At 40.6% G+C, this 18,296-nt stretch overlaps 1 protein-coding gene across 1 annotated transcript in view; it reads right to left on the bottom strand.

Annotated features, from left to right (window-relative positions):
- Positions 1–14,731, bottom strand: part of FAM169BP (Protein FAM169B) — a 135,483-nt gene extending 120,752 nt beyond the window's left edge. The window contains exons 1-2 of the mRNA XM_007479416.3: positions 14,708–14,731; positions 10,798–11,083 (exon numbers count right to left, since the gene is read on the bottom strand). Of these exons, the coding sequence (XP_007479478.2) occupies positions 10,798–11,083; positions 14,708–14,731 (310 nt within the window). The remainder of the gene's footprint in view (positions 1–10,797; positions 11,084–14,707) is intronic.
- Positions 14,732–18,296: the final 3,565 nt, after the last annotated feature.

Consider the following 18,296-nt stretch of genomic DNA (forward strand, 5'->3'; position numbering starts at 1 on the left):
GAAAAGTTGGAAGTTTGAACCAGTTGGAAGTCATGGAATGACAGTAGCAAGAGGGGTCAAAATGGGGGAATATTGGTATGGATAAAGTGGTTACTGTGATTGTACTGGGGACAAGTCCCACAAATCGTTATCAAAGGAGAGGGAAGCACACAATCCATTTTCACATCCCACAATATGTTAACCATGACAGCCCTGGATCATGCACCCAAGGGGAATAGGCCCTTTACTTTGTAAACTACTGATCTATAAGCCTTTTATCATTCCCATAACTGTCCTTCAGAGGATCTTCAATTTATCTATGTCTTTCCTAAATGAAATGTCCAGATTAGAACATAATAATCATCTCCTTAGTCTGGGACACCACAACTCTTAATGAAAAGTTCCATTCACTTTAATGGCTGCCATATTTTACTTGACTTAAATTGAGTTCAAAGTTCAGTCAAATTCTCAAGTATTTTATAGAAAAATTGTTATCTAGTCATATACACATACCCCACCTATTCTATACATGTTTAGTTACTTTTGTAAAAAAAATTTTGGGGGAGGGCAGCCCAGTGGATTGAGAGCCAGGCCTAGTGATGGGAGGTCCTAGGTTCAAATCTAGCCCCAGCCACTTACCAGTTCTATGGCCTGGGCAAATCACTTAACCCCTATTGCCTAGCCCTTACCACTCTTCTGCCTTAGAACCTATATACAGTATTGATTCTAAGACAGAAGGTAAGGGTCTAAAAAAAATTATCCATGGATAAGACTTCCTATTTATCGCTGTTGAACTTCTTTCTTACTAATATTCTACCCAGAATTCTAGGCTGTCAAGACCCTTTGGAATACTAGCTCTTTCATGTGCCCTTTGTATTCCATCTATACTTTTTATCCAAGTCACCGATACTAATATTATAAAGTATAGAATCAAGGAAAAATTCCTGTAGCTACTCTGCTAATTACCTTCTCTAAATTTACTTATTCATTTTTTTTTTTATTTAAACCCTTACCTTCTGTCTTGGAACCAAATTGGTTCCAAGGCAGAAGAGTGGTAAGGGCTAGGCAATAGGGGTTAAGTGACTTGCCCAGGGTCACACAGCTAGGAAGTTTTTGAGGCCAGATTTGAACCTAGGACCTCCCGTCTGTAGGCCTGGATCTCAATCCACTGAACTACCCAGCTGCCCCAACCTTCTCTCAATTTAAACTTAATGGTTAATGACTATTCTTTTTAGGCTGCCATTAAACCAATTCTTACTCCACCTAATCAACTATTGTCAGGCTTATATCTATCTAATTTCTCCCCTAGAAGAATAGAACATACTTTGTCAATGGCTTTGTTAAAATCTAGCAGAACAACAATATGTATTTCCTGATCTACCAGTCTAGTATCCCTGTTAAAAATAAAAAAGGAAGAAAGTTGATCTGACATGACCAGTAGTTGATGAAGCCTTGCATATTCCTTGTGTTCACTTCTTCCTTTTTTCTTGATCCACTAACAACCAGTTCGATTCAGTTCACTTCAACAAGATTTTTTTAAGTATCTACAAAATTCCATAGATATATGCTAGAGATATAACAACAACAACAAAAAAAAAATTGGTCCTTGCCCATAAACTGGCAGGAAAACAATGTCCACACAGGTAAATAAACACAACCACTAACAATGGAGATCAGGAAAGGCTTCCCATGAAAGGTGGTGCCACATGAATTGAATGTGCAAGTAAAGCAAGAAGTCTAAGAAGCAGATTAAGGAACAAGAACATTTTGGTCATGGGGCACAGCCCACGCAAAGATACAAAGGCAGAAGATGAAATTGCAAGTTCAGGGAATGGTAAGAAGGGTTATTTGGGGGGCAGTTGGGTAGCTCAGTGGATTGAGAACCAGGCCTAGAGACGGGAGGTCCTAGGTTCAAATCTGGCCTCAGCCACTTCCTAGCTGTGTGACCCTGAGCAAGTCACTTGACCCCCATTGCCTAGCCCTTACCACTCTTCTGCCTTGGAGCCAATACACAGTATTGACTCCAAGGTGGAAGGTAAGGGTTTAAAAAAAAAAAAAAGAAGGGTTATTTGGTCACAATATAAATTATATGAACAAGGCAGCGCAATAGGAGATATGATAGAGTAGTATTATATCATAGAAACAGTATTAGAAAAATACATATATATGTATGTGTAGTAGAGTAAGCACATAAACCAGTAGTTTCAATTCTACATGAAGTCACCCAAAGTTTGCCTTTGGGATAGAATACTCCTCCACTTTCTCTGTGAAAAGTGCCTGAAATTCCTATTACCATCAAGATTTTGGCTAAGGGAATCAAAGACTTAAAAAAATGCATATATGTTATCTTCAAAATTATCAAACATTATTTTATGCTTAAATGGAACCTAATACATAGAATTTTACCAGGAATCAAAATCAAATTCTGAAGCTTACAGCCTAGACAATAATTTCTTCCATTTTGTGAAAATAAAAGACATTCATTTTCTCCAGTCTGGTAGCACCTCACCCCATTCTCCACAAACTTTCAAAGATCATAGGATCATAGATTTAAAGCTAGAAGGGGCCTTACAGATCATTTAGTTTTATCCCTTCATATTTAAGATTGGAAGCTATGGCCCAGTGAAAATCATAGCTGGGATCTGAACCAGATTCTCCAACTTAATCCAACTTTCCTTTCACTGCAGACAATGAGCAATCACATCTACCAGTTGTTTTTTTCAGACCCCTCAGAGATTTCATGTTCATCAAGATTTGATGATTTGACTTCATCAAAAGAAGCAAGGGATTCTATTTCCCTACTCAACTTGGGTCTCAAGTCCTTTTTAGTAGTTTCTCTATCCCTTACCATCTAGAAGTCATTGTTCATAAAAAAGAGAACAGATGCAAAATAACTGTTGAGCAAATCCATCTTCTCTCCACAATCTGTGACCATCAATCAATCAATATTCATTAAACACTTACTATGAGTGGGACATTAAAAAGACAAAAGACAGGTCCTACTCTAAAGTAACTCACAATGTAATGGAGAAGACCAATGAACAAAACAAATATGTAAAAACAAGCTACATATATGATAAATGGGGGGAAAATTTAAGGGGGAAGGCACACTAGAATTAAGAGATGTTAGGAAGATGGGAGAAGAAGAAGGGAAGAAGAAGATGGGATTTTAAATGGGACTTGAAGAAAGGTAGGCAAGTTGGTAGGAGGGAGAGCATTCCAGGGATGAGGAACATTCAGAGAAAATGCCAGCAACTCATCTCTTCCAAGCAATGATGTAGTTTTTTCTTTGATACTCTTTTCCATAAATAGCTAACCCCACTTTCTACTCTCCTCCTTTACCACTGTCTCAAGAGATTTTTGTTGTCTCAATGGCATTTCTAAGATTTCCTCAATGGCATTCTAAGTATTTTAGTGCCCAGGCACTTTTTACAGTACGAGGCCTCATTTTATATATTCACTCTGTTATCTTGTCTTGGTCTTTTTTCTCCCTATAATTTTAAAATCCAAATTTCTTAAATTCCTTGGGCATATGGATAAGATGAATTAAAGAATTCCCTTTTTTTCTCCTCATTTCTCTTTTTGTCTTTAGAATTTCATCCTTGAAAGCTTCCAATCCCTTCTTGGGCTAACTTCCTCTGTTATGGGATATACAGGGCTATGGGACCATACCTTGTTATTTCTTTGAACAATTAAATATGTTTTCCAAAAATAAAAGATGCCCAGTTTTCCTTTCATTCTTTTTCACAAATTCTAAGACAGAGTGGTCACTTTAACCAAGGGCCCCATCATTTCTCCCCAAGTACTATTGTCTTTAAGTATAAGCTAGACTATGTCATTCTCTCACTCAATAATATTCAAGTAAACTCTTCTGGTTAATGTTTAAAGCCCTCTAAAACTTGGCCCCAATTTATATTTCCAGCCTTATCATACATTACTCTTCTTCATGGCTCACAGTTCAGACAAACTGACCCTCTCTCTGTTCCTTACACATAACACCTCCCCTACTTTGTGTTTTCCATCCCACATGCCTAGAATGCACTCTCTCCTTACATCCACCACATAAAATCCATCACTTTCAAGATCAGACTTAAGCACTGCCTTGGACAATCCTTTCTTGACCCCTTCCCTCATGCTAGAAATCTCCCTCCATAACTATAGTATTTATTTTGAATTTATCCAGATGTGCTTTATATATTTACATATAATTATATATTTCTGTATAAATCTATCCCATAATTATATTTGTATCTATAAATGTATCTTTGTATCTATTTGTATCTTTCTAATATCTGTCCCCTTCAGATGTATCTATAGATACATCTATCTCCTAATAGAATATAGAGTCCTTAAGAACAGAATTTCTTTTGGGGGGGGGTCTTTTCATTACTTAGACCAGTGATGGTGAACCTATGACACAGGTGCCAAAGATGGCATGTAGAGCTCTCTCTGTAGGCACGCAGCCACCCTCCTCATCCTGCCCAGAGTTCATTACTAAAAAGGCAAAGGGACACAGAAGGAGCTCCTGCTCTCCAACCCCTCTACATTTTTTCACATCCCCACTCCTCTGCCTAGCAGCCAATGGGAGCACACAAAAGGTAAGGTGGGTGGCTCATAGGAAGCAGAGCTGGAAGGGAGCAGAGTACTCAGGCCACTCCCCTCCCCTTCTCTACACTAGTTAAGAACATTCTTCACTTCCCCCATCCCTCTGCCCAGCAACCCTATGGGAGATCTTTCTCCCTCCCCTGTGTGGGGTAAGGAGAGGTGGGACATACCCAGCATGTGGGGGGGAGGCGCAAGGCAGTTGGTCTGGGGGTTGGGGTTGAGGTGGGACCCAGCACAACACCTCTAAAAGTTTTGCCATCACTGACTTAGTCAATAATGCTTGCACTGACTATTACCCATACTTTTAGCACAGATATTTAAGATTATAGGTTGCATTGGTGGCTTTATTGGATTTGTGTCCAGGAAGTTTCTGGGTATCTCTACTCTGGCTACCATCTATAGCATCTAGCAGGTTAGGCATATGTAGATTTTTTTTTCTCTCTCTCTCTTTTATTTCTAGTTAATAGCCCTTTGATTAGATTTTCAAGACTTCTTGTGTTAGGTATAATTCATTCCTAGACAAGATTCCCTCTTTCCTATTTTAAGCTGTGATCCAGAAACTTAACACATCTTCTTAGGCACCACCTTAATCAGTTGTTCACTTCCCTCAGATACTTAACAGCTGGGTGGCCCTGGACAAGTTACTTAACTTCTATTTGCCCCAGTTTCCTTATCTGTCAAATACAGATGATAATAATAGAACCTACCTACTAGGTTGTTGTAAAGATCAAATTAGATAATTGCAAAGTGCTTAGTACAGGATCTGGCACAAAGTGATATATAAATGTTAAGCTATTATTATTATTATTATTCCTAAATGTTGCCCTTCTGAAGCCTTTGACTTTGATGAGTAGCAATGATGAAAATTCCACTGTTATGATTCTTTTAAGAAGGAGGAGAGAAAAAAAAATTCCCTTTCAGCAGCATAGATTTGCCCAGTTTATGTCCAGTCAGTCAACTAGCATTTATTTAAGTGCTTACTATGTGCCAAGTATTGTGCTAGGTGCTAGAAATATAAATACTAGTAGAAAGAAAGAAAGACTCTGCCCTCAACAAGCTGATATACTAATGGAGAATGACAATGAAGTTACTCCTCTATTTATGTAGGGGTAAAGATCCTAGAAAATGGTTGAAAGTCAAAACACAAATGTTGATACATTGAACATGTGGGAAATTGACCACCAAAAATTGTAATCTCTACATAGAGACTACCAAAAATATACCATTCTGCATTCAGTCATTTATAACAAGACATTAATTCTGAAAATAGGCACTTTCCCTAACATCATAACCATGAAATAACCCATAAAAGGCAGAGGAGAGAGGCAATGCTGGACTAGTTGGGGAAAGATAGGGTTAGGGAAGTCATCTCTAATCTCCCTTTAGGCTCCATGCCAACAACTGTTCCATCATGAAAGCTTTAAGGCAGAATTCTCAGATTGGCTGGGCATGGCAGAGGCCATTCATGCTACTCCACAACACTCCTTTCTAGGGAGACAGGGCAATGCCAGCAACTGAGGTGGGAAGCTTGCACCTGAGTCCATCATGCCTGTGTGCACTGAGCTTCTCATTTTTTCTCTACTCCACATAGATGGGGATGTGAATGGTTGCCAAATCCAAAGTGAAAATGAAGTTACTAAGAAAATCACGACAATTCTTGAAGTTAGAAAGTTTAAGGAAGATAAGAAATGATGAACAGGACAATTTTTTAAAAAGGCAAAACAACCTAAAAAGACTCCTTTGAAATGATGCAAAGTAAAGTGAGCAGAACCAGGAGAACACTGCACGAAGCAACAACAGTGATGATCAAGTATGAATGACTTAAATATTATCAACAAAGCAAGGATCCAGAACAACAACAAGGAACTCGTGACAAAAAGGGTATTCACTGCCATAGAAAGACCTGACAGAGTCTGAAAGAAAATTGAAAAATACCACTCTTCACTTTATTTCCTTCATGGATGTTTCTCTAGTATAAACAAATATCTCATTTCACAACATGATGAACATGGAAATATGTACTGCATGACAGCACATATATAATTTATGACATATTACCTGACATCTCAGGGAAGAGAGAAGAGAAAGAAAAGAAGAGAACATGGATCACAAAATGTCAGAAAACAATTATCAAAATTCTATCTACATGTAATCAGTAGAAAAATAATATTAATAGAGGGGAAAAAAGTTAAAGGTAGGAATGCTGAGGGATTGACTGTACATAAAAGAAGCTGAAAGAGGGTGGAGGAAGAGACAAAAATACCTCTAGAAGAAGAAATCCTAAGTGCAAAGGAATGAAGAATGGCTGTCCTGGAGTATCATCAGGTTTGAGCAAAGGGAGAGGTGACAAGGGGGATACTTCTAGTGTGTGAATCCCAGAAATGGAATGAAGCTTCAGGATGAAGAGCTAGGGACATGGTACAGGAAGGCTTGAGTGTCCACGGGCTGTTTCCTTCCCATAATAGTATCGTTGTTCTTCATCCTTCATTTTCTTTCTTCCTTTTTTTCCTTAAACCCTTACATCTTAGAATCAATACCATATATTGGCTCCAAGGCAGAAGAGTGGTAAGGGCTAGGCAATGGGGGTCAAGTGACTTGCCAGATTTGAACCTAGAATCACTCATCTTTAGGCCTGACTCTCAATCCTCTGAGCCACCCAGTTGCCCACCCCCCTTTATTTTCAAATAGAACCAGAGACATCATGACAATGATGTCTTGACTTGCCGGGGAATTGGATTTAAGTGAGGTAGTTGCATAAAATTGTCAGTCTCCCTTTCTCTTCCAGAATCAAAGTCTAGTAGCCAGACAAAAGTCAAGACATTTGGTGATGACATAGGATGCAGCAGATAATCTTGGCATCTTTGAAGTCACCAGGCTCTAAGCACTCCACAGCACTTGCTTCAGACACCTTCATCACCTTGAAACAAATTGTTCTCATCTACTCATCCTGGGGAGAAGTCTTCACATGCTTGAGGCAGGTATCCTCCTAACTCATCAACAGGTTTGAGACCTGTTGCTTACCTGCCTTCTGGTTTAGCCTGTGTGCCAAGACAAATCTATAAGGTGTGGCCTATGAGCTGCTTGGAGCCACGAGTTGGATCAAAGGTGGACACCAAAGGTGGATGAGCAGCCCTGAAAAGGGTTTAGCAAACCCTCATACCTTCCCCTTTCCCAAGCTGGGGTTCCTGGAACATGCCATATCCTATCTACTCCCACAATTGTATCAAAAGATAGTAGGGCTCAGCTAGATGGCTCAGTGGAAGGGCAGAGAGGCAAACTGGAGACAGGAGGGCCTGGGTTCAAATTTGACCCTAGTCATTTCTTAGCTGTGCAATCCTGAGCAAATCACTTAACCCCCACTGCCTAGCTCTTTGCCTCTCTTCTGCCTTAAAACCAGCACATAGTATTGTTTTTTTTTTTTTTAAAGAGAGACGTGGTACATAGTTGTTGTTGATATTATGATAGAAAAGCCCTGAATAGTCAGAATTGTGTCCTAGGGAGTGGCAGCATGGAATCTAGAAGTCCCCAAACTTGTCGCTTAGAAAGATTTAGTGATTCCCCAGTTTTATTCAGCTCAGACGTGAAAGTCTCAGGTCTGAGCCTGTTCCTGTGAGAGTCCACAATCCAATAGGTAGCACATCAGTCTGGCAAGCTAAAGGTCCCAAGTTTGATCCTCAGAAGAAGGGTGTGATATACTGGGAGAGGCTTCTGGAGACTAGAAGAGTCACTAAGCTACAAGTTTGGGGACTTCTAGATTCCATGTTGACAGGGGCAATGAGGTGGCTCAGAGGACTGAGAGCCAGGCCCAGAGACAGGAATTCCTGGATTCAAATCTGCCTCAGATACTTCCTACCTGTGTGACCCTGGGCAAGTCACTTAAACCCTCATTGCCTAGCCCTTATCACTCTTCTGCCTTAGATCCAAAACATAGTTTTGATTCCAAGACAGAAGGTAAGGGTTTAAAAATTAAATATAAACTATTCTCAGTGATCACTTTGGGAATGTAAAGAGACCAGCTGAAAGCAAAGGAACAAAACTGGCAAATCAAAAACAAAAGCAAAACTAAGAGTTGCCACAATTGCTAAATTTAAGTTTCTGGTACCCCCAATTTACACTCAAAGTGTAAGAGAGCCAACTGCACTCAGGGGAAACAAAGCTTGTCCAATACACACTTTTCTTTAAATAAAAGTTTTTCCTCTTTATTCACTTCTCATAAAAGATGCTGCACTGACTTATGTGGAGACCAGGCTCCAGAGAACAGAGGAGTAGTAAAGAGGTGACAAGGTGACAGGGGGTTTTGAAATCAATTCCCAGAGCTGCCTGGAGAAGTATGTCAACAAACCCTCAGGGCTTTTGTTTCAGCAGGAAAGTTGTTCCTACCAGGTGCACTAATGACAAGAGCAGTGGAAACACCAGCATTCACCCACCCAAATATCCGTGCAGAGATTGGCACTGCACTCCGGAGAGCTGGGCAGTTGCCCAAAACACTAACGTTAGAGGGAGGGGGAGGGGCTCTGGCACACCCCCCCCCCCTTGGCAAGAATAACTTTGTTTCTTTGTGCCATGTGCTGCGCTTCCCACGAACTGATGACACCCCTTCACCCACTCTCTTTGACTTATTTTCCCTAGGGGTGCCGATGGTTTTGAGCTGACATCTTTGCTGCGTTGCCTGGTGCTTGTTTATTAAAGACGGCACACGCATTTTCAAGACAAAGGTGGCTGGAGTCAGGGGGAATGCCTGTGACCATGGAGCAGAACGCTAGCTGACTCTAACGGGAATGCAATTTATAACGCCAGCTCCAATAGCACCTACTGGGCAAACTCACCCCGGACGGGAAGTAATCTCACTTCCCTGGAATAGTGTGTTCTTTGGCCCCCTCACCGCCCAGAACTGAGGCTAGGAACTAGCAATTATTTAAAAGTGCCATCCTAAACACAGGAGGCTAGAAAAGCGTCCAGGGCAGGTAGGAGGCATTCCCCGAGGTCTGTTTATTGGAGCTAATGTTGCAGGATTCCTGGCAGGTCAGAGAAATAATCTCTGATCTTGGTTTGGAGGTGCCTAAAGAAAATACCCTTTGCGTGGTCTCCGTGGTGATTCCTGGCAGCGCTGGCCCCTTCAGTCACCTCCACCCTTCGTGTTAACATTTTGGTCTTTTTTTCCCCTCTTTGTTTCCTTCTGCGCTACCTTCTTTAGACCTGCTAGCTTCTCTCAGGGTTAAAATTGATACTAAACTTTGAACTAGCCTTTGGCCTTAGTTGCTTAAATAGTTGGACAATAGTGTCCCGCCCCCTTCCTCCCCTTCCCCCCGCCCTGTGCAAAACTTCCAAGTCCTCTCTGATGTCCTAACTTTGAACTTTGGGGTGGGGTTAAGGGAGAAAGGAATCAGGGCTTCCAGAAGTCCTAAAATCAATTTCGGTTAGCCATTAAGCAACCCCGTACTTCCTACTGAAAATATCTCCCTTTCCCCGCTGCAAAATTCGAGATTGGATATTAAAGGGCAGCCTACACATTTTTTGCCCGAGTGTCCAAATATCAAACCCTGGACTTTTCCATTGAGTTTATCTCTAAAATTCCCTACCCTGTCCTCATCCCAGTGCCTTACTTCACTTCGGCAGGACTCCCGCCTGCTAACTAACCTTCAGAACCCCATGCAAACCCCATTTATTTAAATTGGCATTTTATCAGTGGAGGATTTGGGGCTTTGTTTTTTAAATCTAATGTGGGCGCTCCCAGTTGCTCTGGGGCTTCGCTGGTTCCATCGCCCAGTTGTTTGAGGGAGGGGCGTTTGGGGTTTTGCTCTGCCCAGGCTCGCTGAGGTTATCTGAGCACGTAGAGGGCTACAAGTGGGTATGGATAAACTCCACCGTGAACTCCGGACCAACCCTCATCTCCAGCCTAAGGACGGCAGGCTCCAAGTTTTTGCTCCTGTGTGTCGACAGGTGCGGGTGTTTGGTTTGGGCTTTCGATTGTTTATTCTGCACATATTCTGGGGAAAGTTTTCCTGGACTCTGCGACGTGTTTACGGTCTTGTTTTGCAGCGCAGGGGCCCCCGGAGCTTTCTCGAGCGGTGCCGTGCCATTGAAACCCGAGACTCCGCCGTGGGGTGGGGCCAGCCCGGCTGCGGCGCCGCCCCCAGAGCACGGTTCTGATCACCGCGGGCTCCCGGAGCCCGGCCTCAGACCCGCCCGGGTACCAAAAGGCTCCCCCCTTACCTGCTTTTCTGAGCGAGGCCTCAGGCTCCATGCTTGGCTCTTCCCCACCGCGTGGGGTGGATGAATGGGCGCTCGTTGGGTGGTCCGCCCTATTCAGCTCCGCCTCCAGTCCCGTCCTCCCTCTGGGGCCCCCGGGGCACGTGAGCGCCTCCCTCCGGGCTTCGAAGGCCGAAGCCCTAAGGAGCGGGGAAAGGGTGCGGGGTGCCCCTGCGGACACCCAGCGAAAGCAGCTTCCAAACGTGAAGGTCCAATGAGGCCCCGAGCCCACATGCAGGGAGGAAAGAATCTAAGCCCCACGCAGGGCCACGACCACATCCCACGAGTTTTGTGCCCCAGGGTCACCTCCAAGAAGCAGCCAAAAACAGTCAGAGCTAAGCTACGCTTAACCTTCGGAACAGCTCCTGACACTGGACTTTGAAATCTGAGTGTGAGGTGGAGGGGCTACAACAAGAAGGGCCACTGAGTCACACCTTCCCCAGGGGGTAGTGGGGATTGCCGCATCATAGATGAAGGAGCCAGAAGGGAATAAGCCATCCAAAACTTTTATAAAGGCAGATGAGGAGGCCGAGTCTCAGCGCTGTGATACAAATGTTAGGAGATGGGGTTGAGATTCGAACCCAAGACCTCTGACTCCCCATCCAGCACTTCTTCCTACAAATCTCTTCTATGGACTCCCTTTCACAAATAGGAGTTTAAGTCTGAGTGCCCACCCAAGTGGAGATTTCTGACACTGAAGGAAATCCTAACATCATGGGAATACATTTGAAGGGCTGAGCACGCTGGGAATAAAAAGATGGAATAGAGTCCCCACCTGAAATGATTTTAGGTGACTGAGGGAAGCTAGCATTCTTCTGACGTCCAGGGCTTTTCTATCGTGTTTTCCAAAACAGCTGCATTCTCAGTCTGCCATCTTTTTTTTCAATACTTTTCTGAGTAGATATTTAGAATTGTGGCTTTAGAGCTGTTCAGTCGTTTCAGATCTATCTGACTCTTCCTGACACTGTGATTTGGCCATTCTTGGCAAAGATCCTGGGTTGGTTTGCCACTTTCTTCTCCAGTTAATTTTACAGAGGAGGAAACTGAGACCAACATGGTTAAGTGACTTGCCCAAGATCACACAGCTAGGACACATCCGAGGTCATATTTGACTACAGGATTTACTGTCTCCAAGCTCAACACTATCCACTGGGCCATACTAGCCCAGGAATCTAGTTTCCTCAATTTATGGGAGAGGAAACTAGTTGGAAAGATAAAGTAGTTGACTTTTATCAACCCCACAGGTGATCTGCACAGGAAGAACTACTACTTGAACCTCAGAGAGTTCAGTGCTATGGAAATAGCTTTGATTTGGATACAGGAGACCTAGGTTAGAATCTTGTCACTCTCACTTTGACACTTAACCTCTCCAGATTTTACTTACCTCATCTATGAAATGAGAGGCTGTGATTAGATGCTTTCTAAAAGCCCTTCCTACTATTAAATCTTTGATTCCAAATCCAGTGCCCTGCCCACCATACTATACTTTCCCCTTAAAGGTTTCAAAGTTTCTTCCCATTCATTATTTTCATTTGATCCTTACCACAAATCTATAGGTATAAAGACTGATGTTACTTCTGTTTAACAAAGTAGGGAACTAAAGTCCCAAGTTCCAGCAAGTCAGTACCAGAGATGGATATTTCTGCCTTCTGCTTTTTAATCCAGTTTTCTTTTCTGTGTTCCAAGATTTTTTTGTCAGCTCTCCTAACTTGTTATCTGTGGAAATATACCTTCTCTTTATTTCTCTCCCTTTTGCTCTCTCTCCCCATTTCCTACATTAATCTTTGATTTCATTATTTTTTTTCCTTTTCCAGTTTCTTGAGGCTCCATTTTTGTTTTTTTCCCATTTTATCAGAAGTACAATAAAGAACAAACTATTCCAGAACCAAGGATCTTTTGGGGGTAACTGTCCCAAAAGTCTGCCTTGACTATGGCTTTTCAAGCACAAGATTATATAGGTAAAGAGCCAAGGGAATACAAGAATCAGTTTGCACAGCACTGAAATGTTGCCCATGTTGAACTCATCAGTATGGGTATTCTCTGTGCCCACATTCCATCACGCAAATGTGGAAACTCATCCATGCCTTCTCACCCTGAGCAACTCTGGTCAAAATCATTTTGTGAATTCTTTACAGTAGGGTTACTCATAATGTACATTTTAATTTATTACCAAATAATGTCTCATTAATTGTCATTAACCTATCGAAAGGGTGCCTCAAAGTGAAAGCCATCCTTTCAACTTGCTAACAATTAAATGAGAAGAGATTGCTATTTTTAAAGGTTGAACAGCCCTTTTTTCTCAGTTCCAAATAGTTCTCTATATTACTGAAAAGTATAGTACGATTTCCAATTAACCCTTCTCCACTTTTTTTTTCAGCTGTTTCTGGTGAGTAGATATGGCTAGAAGCCAGTGAGAAGCCCCCAGAAATTTTGTCTACATGGCACAGACATAAAGATTCCCCTCTGTTTAACCTCAAAGGCTACTCCTTGTAGGCAGAGTCCTCTCAGAGTTGGTAGCTCAGCCTTTTCCATTCGTAGCCTCCTTGATAGAATGCCATCCCACAGCCACACCATATCTTCTGACATAATATTTCTGTCTTACTGCCCCTCATTCAGACATCCCACTTCAGCTGCCCCCACAGCTCCAAATACAGTTGCTTACAAATCCTGCTGTTACCCATTCTCCACATCTAGTCTAGTGGAGATAGGCAGCAACAAGCATGTGCTGGCTGTGATCCAAGGTTTCTTGTTCACTCTTCTAACTTGCTATTTGAGTAAAGTATTACTTACAGAAGCATTGCTAAAAGCTAATCTCTTTCTCCCTCTCCTCCCTTCTTCCCTCCCTTTCTGTCATTCCTGTTCCCCCCTCTCTTTCCCTCTCTCCCCCTTTGCCTCTTTTTCTCATGCTGTAGGAGGTTACATGTAATCACAATTCTGTAGCATTATAGCTTGATGCTATTATAGTTTAAAACTCTGCACATGTACCCAAAATTTTGGAATTCAGTAAATTTGTTTTTGTTTTTTTTTATGCTATCAAAATATCCTTAGATACGATGCTGCCCTTGTGGCCGAATTCATTGAGGGAGTTTTGCATTGCTGCTTGAAGTCTTCAGATGCTTGTAACATTTTCCTGGCTGGTCTTTTATATATCATTAATTCACTCTGAAAAGTAGCTCCGAGTCATGTGTATGGAAATAGTGTGTGTATATGTATGTTTTGTATATTCCGATAGCAAGGAATTAATTATCATACAGCATCATTATCACATAGCAACGTTATAATGATGGTGGAGAATGTTCATAGACTATTGAATTGGGAAAGTTTTCTTAAGAACCATACACAGGAAACTAAGTAAAATTCATGTGGAAGTTTGTTATAACATGTAATTGTTAATAAACAAATATTTTTTTAAAATAATAAAATAAAATATACACAAAATTTTTTTTAAATTTGCAGCTAGACGATTCAGTGGATTGAGATCCAGGTCTAGAGATGGGAGGCACTGAATTCCAAACTGACCCCAGATACTTCTTTGCTGTGTGACCTTGGACAAGTCACTTAACTCCCCCACCCCTATTACCTGACCCTTACCCTCTTTTGCCTTAGAACGAATACATAGTATTGACTCCAAGACAGAAAGTAAGAGTTTATGAAAAAGGAGAAAAAACATATGTAGAACAAAATAGAAGTGCAATTAGCAAGTGAAAAAAGACCAAATTCAGTCAATCAGTAACCATTTATTTTAAGTACCTACTGTGTGCCAGATACTATGCTAAGCATTGGACCTAATTTTAGAACAGATCTTTTGTCTTTCTTGTATCTTCAAGTGATTGGCATAATATCTGGCACATAGTAGGTAGCTATAAATGCTTACCTGATTGTCTTCCTCTCTTTCCATTCTCCCATCCCTTTCCCCCCCTCACTTTCTCTCTTCATGGGTTTCCTTTTTTTTCACTTGTATCTGAGGGCTGGCAGTAACTGGCATTCATTATTTGGTCTGGTCCTTCACAGAATCTCAAAATTGGAAGGGATCTCAGAGGTCTTCTACTCTAACCCAACTTCATCAAAATTCTCCTGTACAACTTACCCAAAAATGGTCATCCAGGTTCTGCTTAAAGACCTCAAGTAAAAAGGAATCCACTCTTCTTAACCCATTTTGGTTATATATAACTTTCATTATCAGCATTTTTTTGTTCCTTTCTACAAGTCCAAATTCAGCTCCTTGAAATTTCTACTTATTATTTACAATTCTGTCCTATGGGGCCAAGCAAAACAAGACAAATCCCCTTTCCATAAATATTTGAAGATAAGTTACTCTGTCTCTCTCCATGACAAGTTTTCTCTCCTTCCTTGCTAAACCAGGCTAAATTACCTGATACTTTCAGCCCATCCTTCCCATGGCATGATTTTGAGGTTCTTCACAAAGTTGGTCACCCATTTTAGCACTCCATCTTATCGGTGCCCTTCTTAAAATATGGTCCCAGAACTAAAGATTCCAGATTTTGTTTTACAGGGGAAGAAGATGAGGAACCTATAAACCAGAGGAAAACTGTGCAGGCTAAATTCATATCATCTTTTCTTGCTACCCTATCATACTATTAATTCATATTAAGTTTGTAATCTATTTAAGTCCTTAAATGTTTTTCAGAAAAGAAAACTTCTGTGAACTACAATTCTCCTATTTTGTGCTTGTGTGACACTGATTTTTTTTTTTAACAAGGATGTTGTTCAGTCATTTTTTTAATCGTGTCTTACTAGCTGGGAATCCTTTTGGGGTTTTCTTGGCAGAGATACTGGAGTAGTTTGCCATTTCCTTCTCCAGATCATTTTTACAAATAAAGAAACTGAGACAAACAGGGTTAAGTGATTTTCCAAGGGTCACACAGCTAGTAAGTGTCTAAAGACCAAATTTGAACTAAAAAAAGATGAGTCTTCTTGAATTCAGGACTAGCACTCTTATCTGTCTCACCACTTATCCAAGGATAAGACTTTATATTTATGTCATAGTTTGTGAACAACTGATTCTCTCTATCCAATCCATTAACTATGCCACCCCTTCAGATTTATAGAATGTGAAAATTTGATAAGCATGCCATTTATACCTTCATCTAAAAAATCTAATAAAAATTTAATCAGCAAGGAGTTCAATACATATTCCTGTAGAAGTCTGGATGTCTTCCCAGCTGTCATCAAACTATTAACAGTTAGTTACTCTTCGAATTACTTGCCTTCTCAAGGAGGGGGGGAGGAATGGGAAGGAAGGAAAGAATTTGGAACTCAAATTTTTTTTAAATTAAAAAAGATTTTTACACATGATTGAGAAAAAATAAAATAAAATATGGTTACTCATTGGATCTGGTCATTCAGTCAGTTCCGAATCCATCTAACAATACTACTGTTTAGCATACCCAACTTCTTCTTTTCTCTAGTGTGTTTTATCCAATGATTTGCCAAAATCCAATGAAGTTCTTTGTGATTTTCAGTAACCTTTCTTTTTATAATATGTTCGGTAATTTTGCCAAGAATCAAAGTCAAGTTCACTACCCCATAGTTTTCTACTCTTTGGTTTGTTTTTTTCCTTTTTTCTTTTATTTCCTAAAGCTTTAACTTTTGCCTTAGAATTGATACTAAGAATTGGTTCTAAGGCAGAAGAATGGTAAGGGCTAAGAAGGAGGGGTTAAGTGACTTTCCCAGGGTCACACAGCCAGGAAGTGTCTGAGGCAAATTTTAAATTCAGGCCTATCTTCAGGACTGATTCTCTATCCACTGAGCCATCTAGCTGTTCCCTCTTCACTTTTTTCAAAAATCAAGGCAAAATTTGCCCTTCACTAGTTCTTTAGCTCCCCTGTTCTTCACTATTTTTCAAAGATCACTGAAGATAGTTCAGCAGTCACATTCAGCAGTAGCATTGCTAATAGTTCATCTGAACCTGATAACTTGAGCTCATCAAAGGGAACTAAATGCTAATTCTTATAATATTCCCTGACTTATCTTGGTTATTAATTTCTTATTAACCACTTTTTTCCTGGCCTTCTACTATTCAAAGGTCATTTTCCTTGACAGAAGAAATAATCAATGAATACTTATTTTTTAAATTTTTTTATCTTAATAACAAATTTCCATGTAATTTTTCCAGTTGCATGATCTATATAATCTCCTTCCCTTCTTCCCTCTTCCCTCCTGGAGCTGACAAGCAATTCAATCTGGTTTATACATGTATTATCACACAAAACATATTTCCATATTATTCATTTCTTATAACTGAATAATCATATAAAACCCAAACCCCCCCAAAAATACCCACATAAACAAGGGATAAATCATATGTTTTCTTCTGTATTTCTACTCCAACAGTCCTTTCCCTGGAGGTAGATAGCATTTCTCTTCATAAATCCTCAGAATTGTTCTGGATCATTATATTGCTATTAGTAGCAAAGTCTATTACTCAATAAATACTTATTAAGCTCTTACTATATGCCAGACTCTGTGCTTAAATGCTTTGGTTACAAAGGCAAAAGGCAGCCCCTGCTATCAAGGAACTCATCTAAGGAAGGAGACAACATGCAAATAATTATGCACAAACAAGTTATATACAAGATAATCAGGAAGTAATCAAGGAAGGGAAGGTATTAGAATTAAGAGGAATTAGAAAGACTTCCCAGAGACAGTAGGGTTTTATCTAGAACCTAAAGAAACCTGGGAGAGTGTTCCATGTGGGGAATGCAAAGGAAAATTAAAGCTAAGCACTTTCACCTTCTCTTTGATACAAATTATTATAATTACATTACTCTGACAAAAATCTTATCTTGCTTTTGATCCATCTTTTTTCCCTCTAAGCTATAGCCCCTCCAAAAACTTATTTTTTGACCTTCACTCTCATATTCAACTTCCAGTTTTTTTTTTCAATAAAAACTATTACTTTCAGTATTAGAATCAATATTGGCTCCAAGGCAGACGAGCAGTAAGGAATAGAAAATGTGGCTTAAACAACTTGTCCAGGGTCACACAGCTAAGAAGTATCTGAGGTCGTATTTGAATCCAGGTCCTGGCTCTTAATCCATTGAGACACCTAGCTGCCTCCCAACCCCCAGTCATTTTGACCACTGGTGCTCAAGACTATTATTACAGGTCCTAAGATATTTTTGCTTTTATTTTCCATAGCCTGTTCTTGCTTCTTCTGGATTGCCCATTTAAAATATAACTTAAGTAGATGAGTGTGCCCCCTGCATCCATTTCACACTGTTGTGATAATTCCTCAATGGATTTTTTTGTATAGATGGACATCAAGAAAGTTGTGGATCCCTGCCTCAAAAGCAACCCCCTAATACAACTACCCATTAACTACTCCTGTAATATCTCAAATTGTCATAACCTTACCATTCTACCTTCAGAGAGAGAGAGAGAGAGAGAGAGAGAGAGAGAGAGAGAGAGAGAGAGAGAGAGAGAGAGAGAGAGAGAGAGAA

The sequence above is a fragment of the Monodelphis domestica genome, chromosome 1 (assembly GCF_027887165.1).
Source record: "Monodelphis domestica isolate mMonDom1 chromosome 1, mMonDom1.pri, whole genome shotgun sequence".
In the NCBI taxonomy this organism is placed as follows: Eukaryota; Metazoa; Chordata; class Mammalia; order Didelphimorphia; family Didelphidae; genus Monodelphis; species Monodelphis domestica.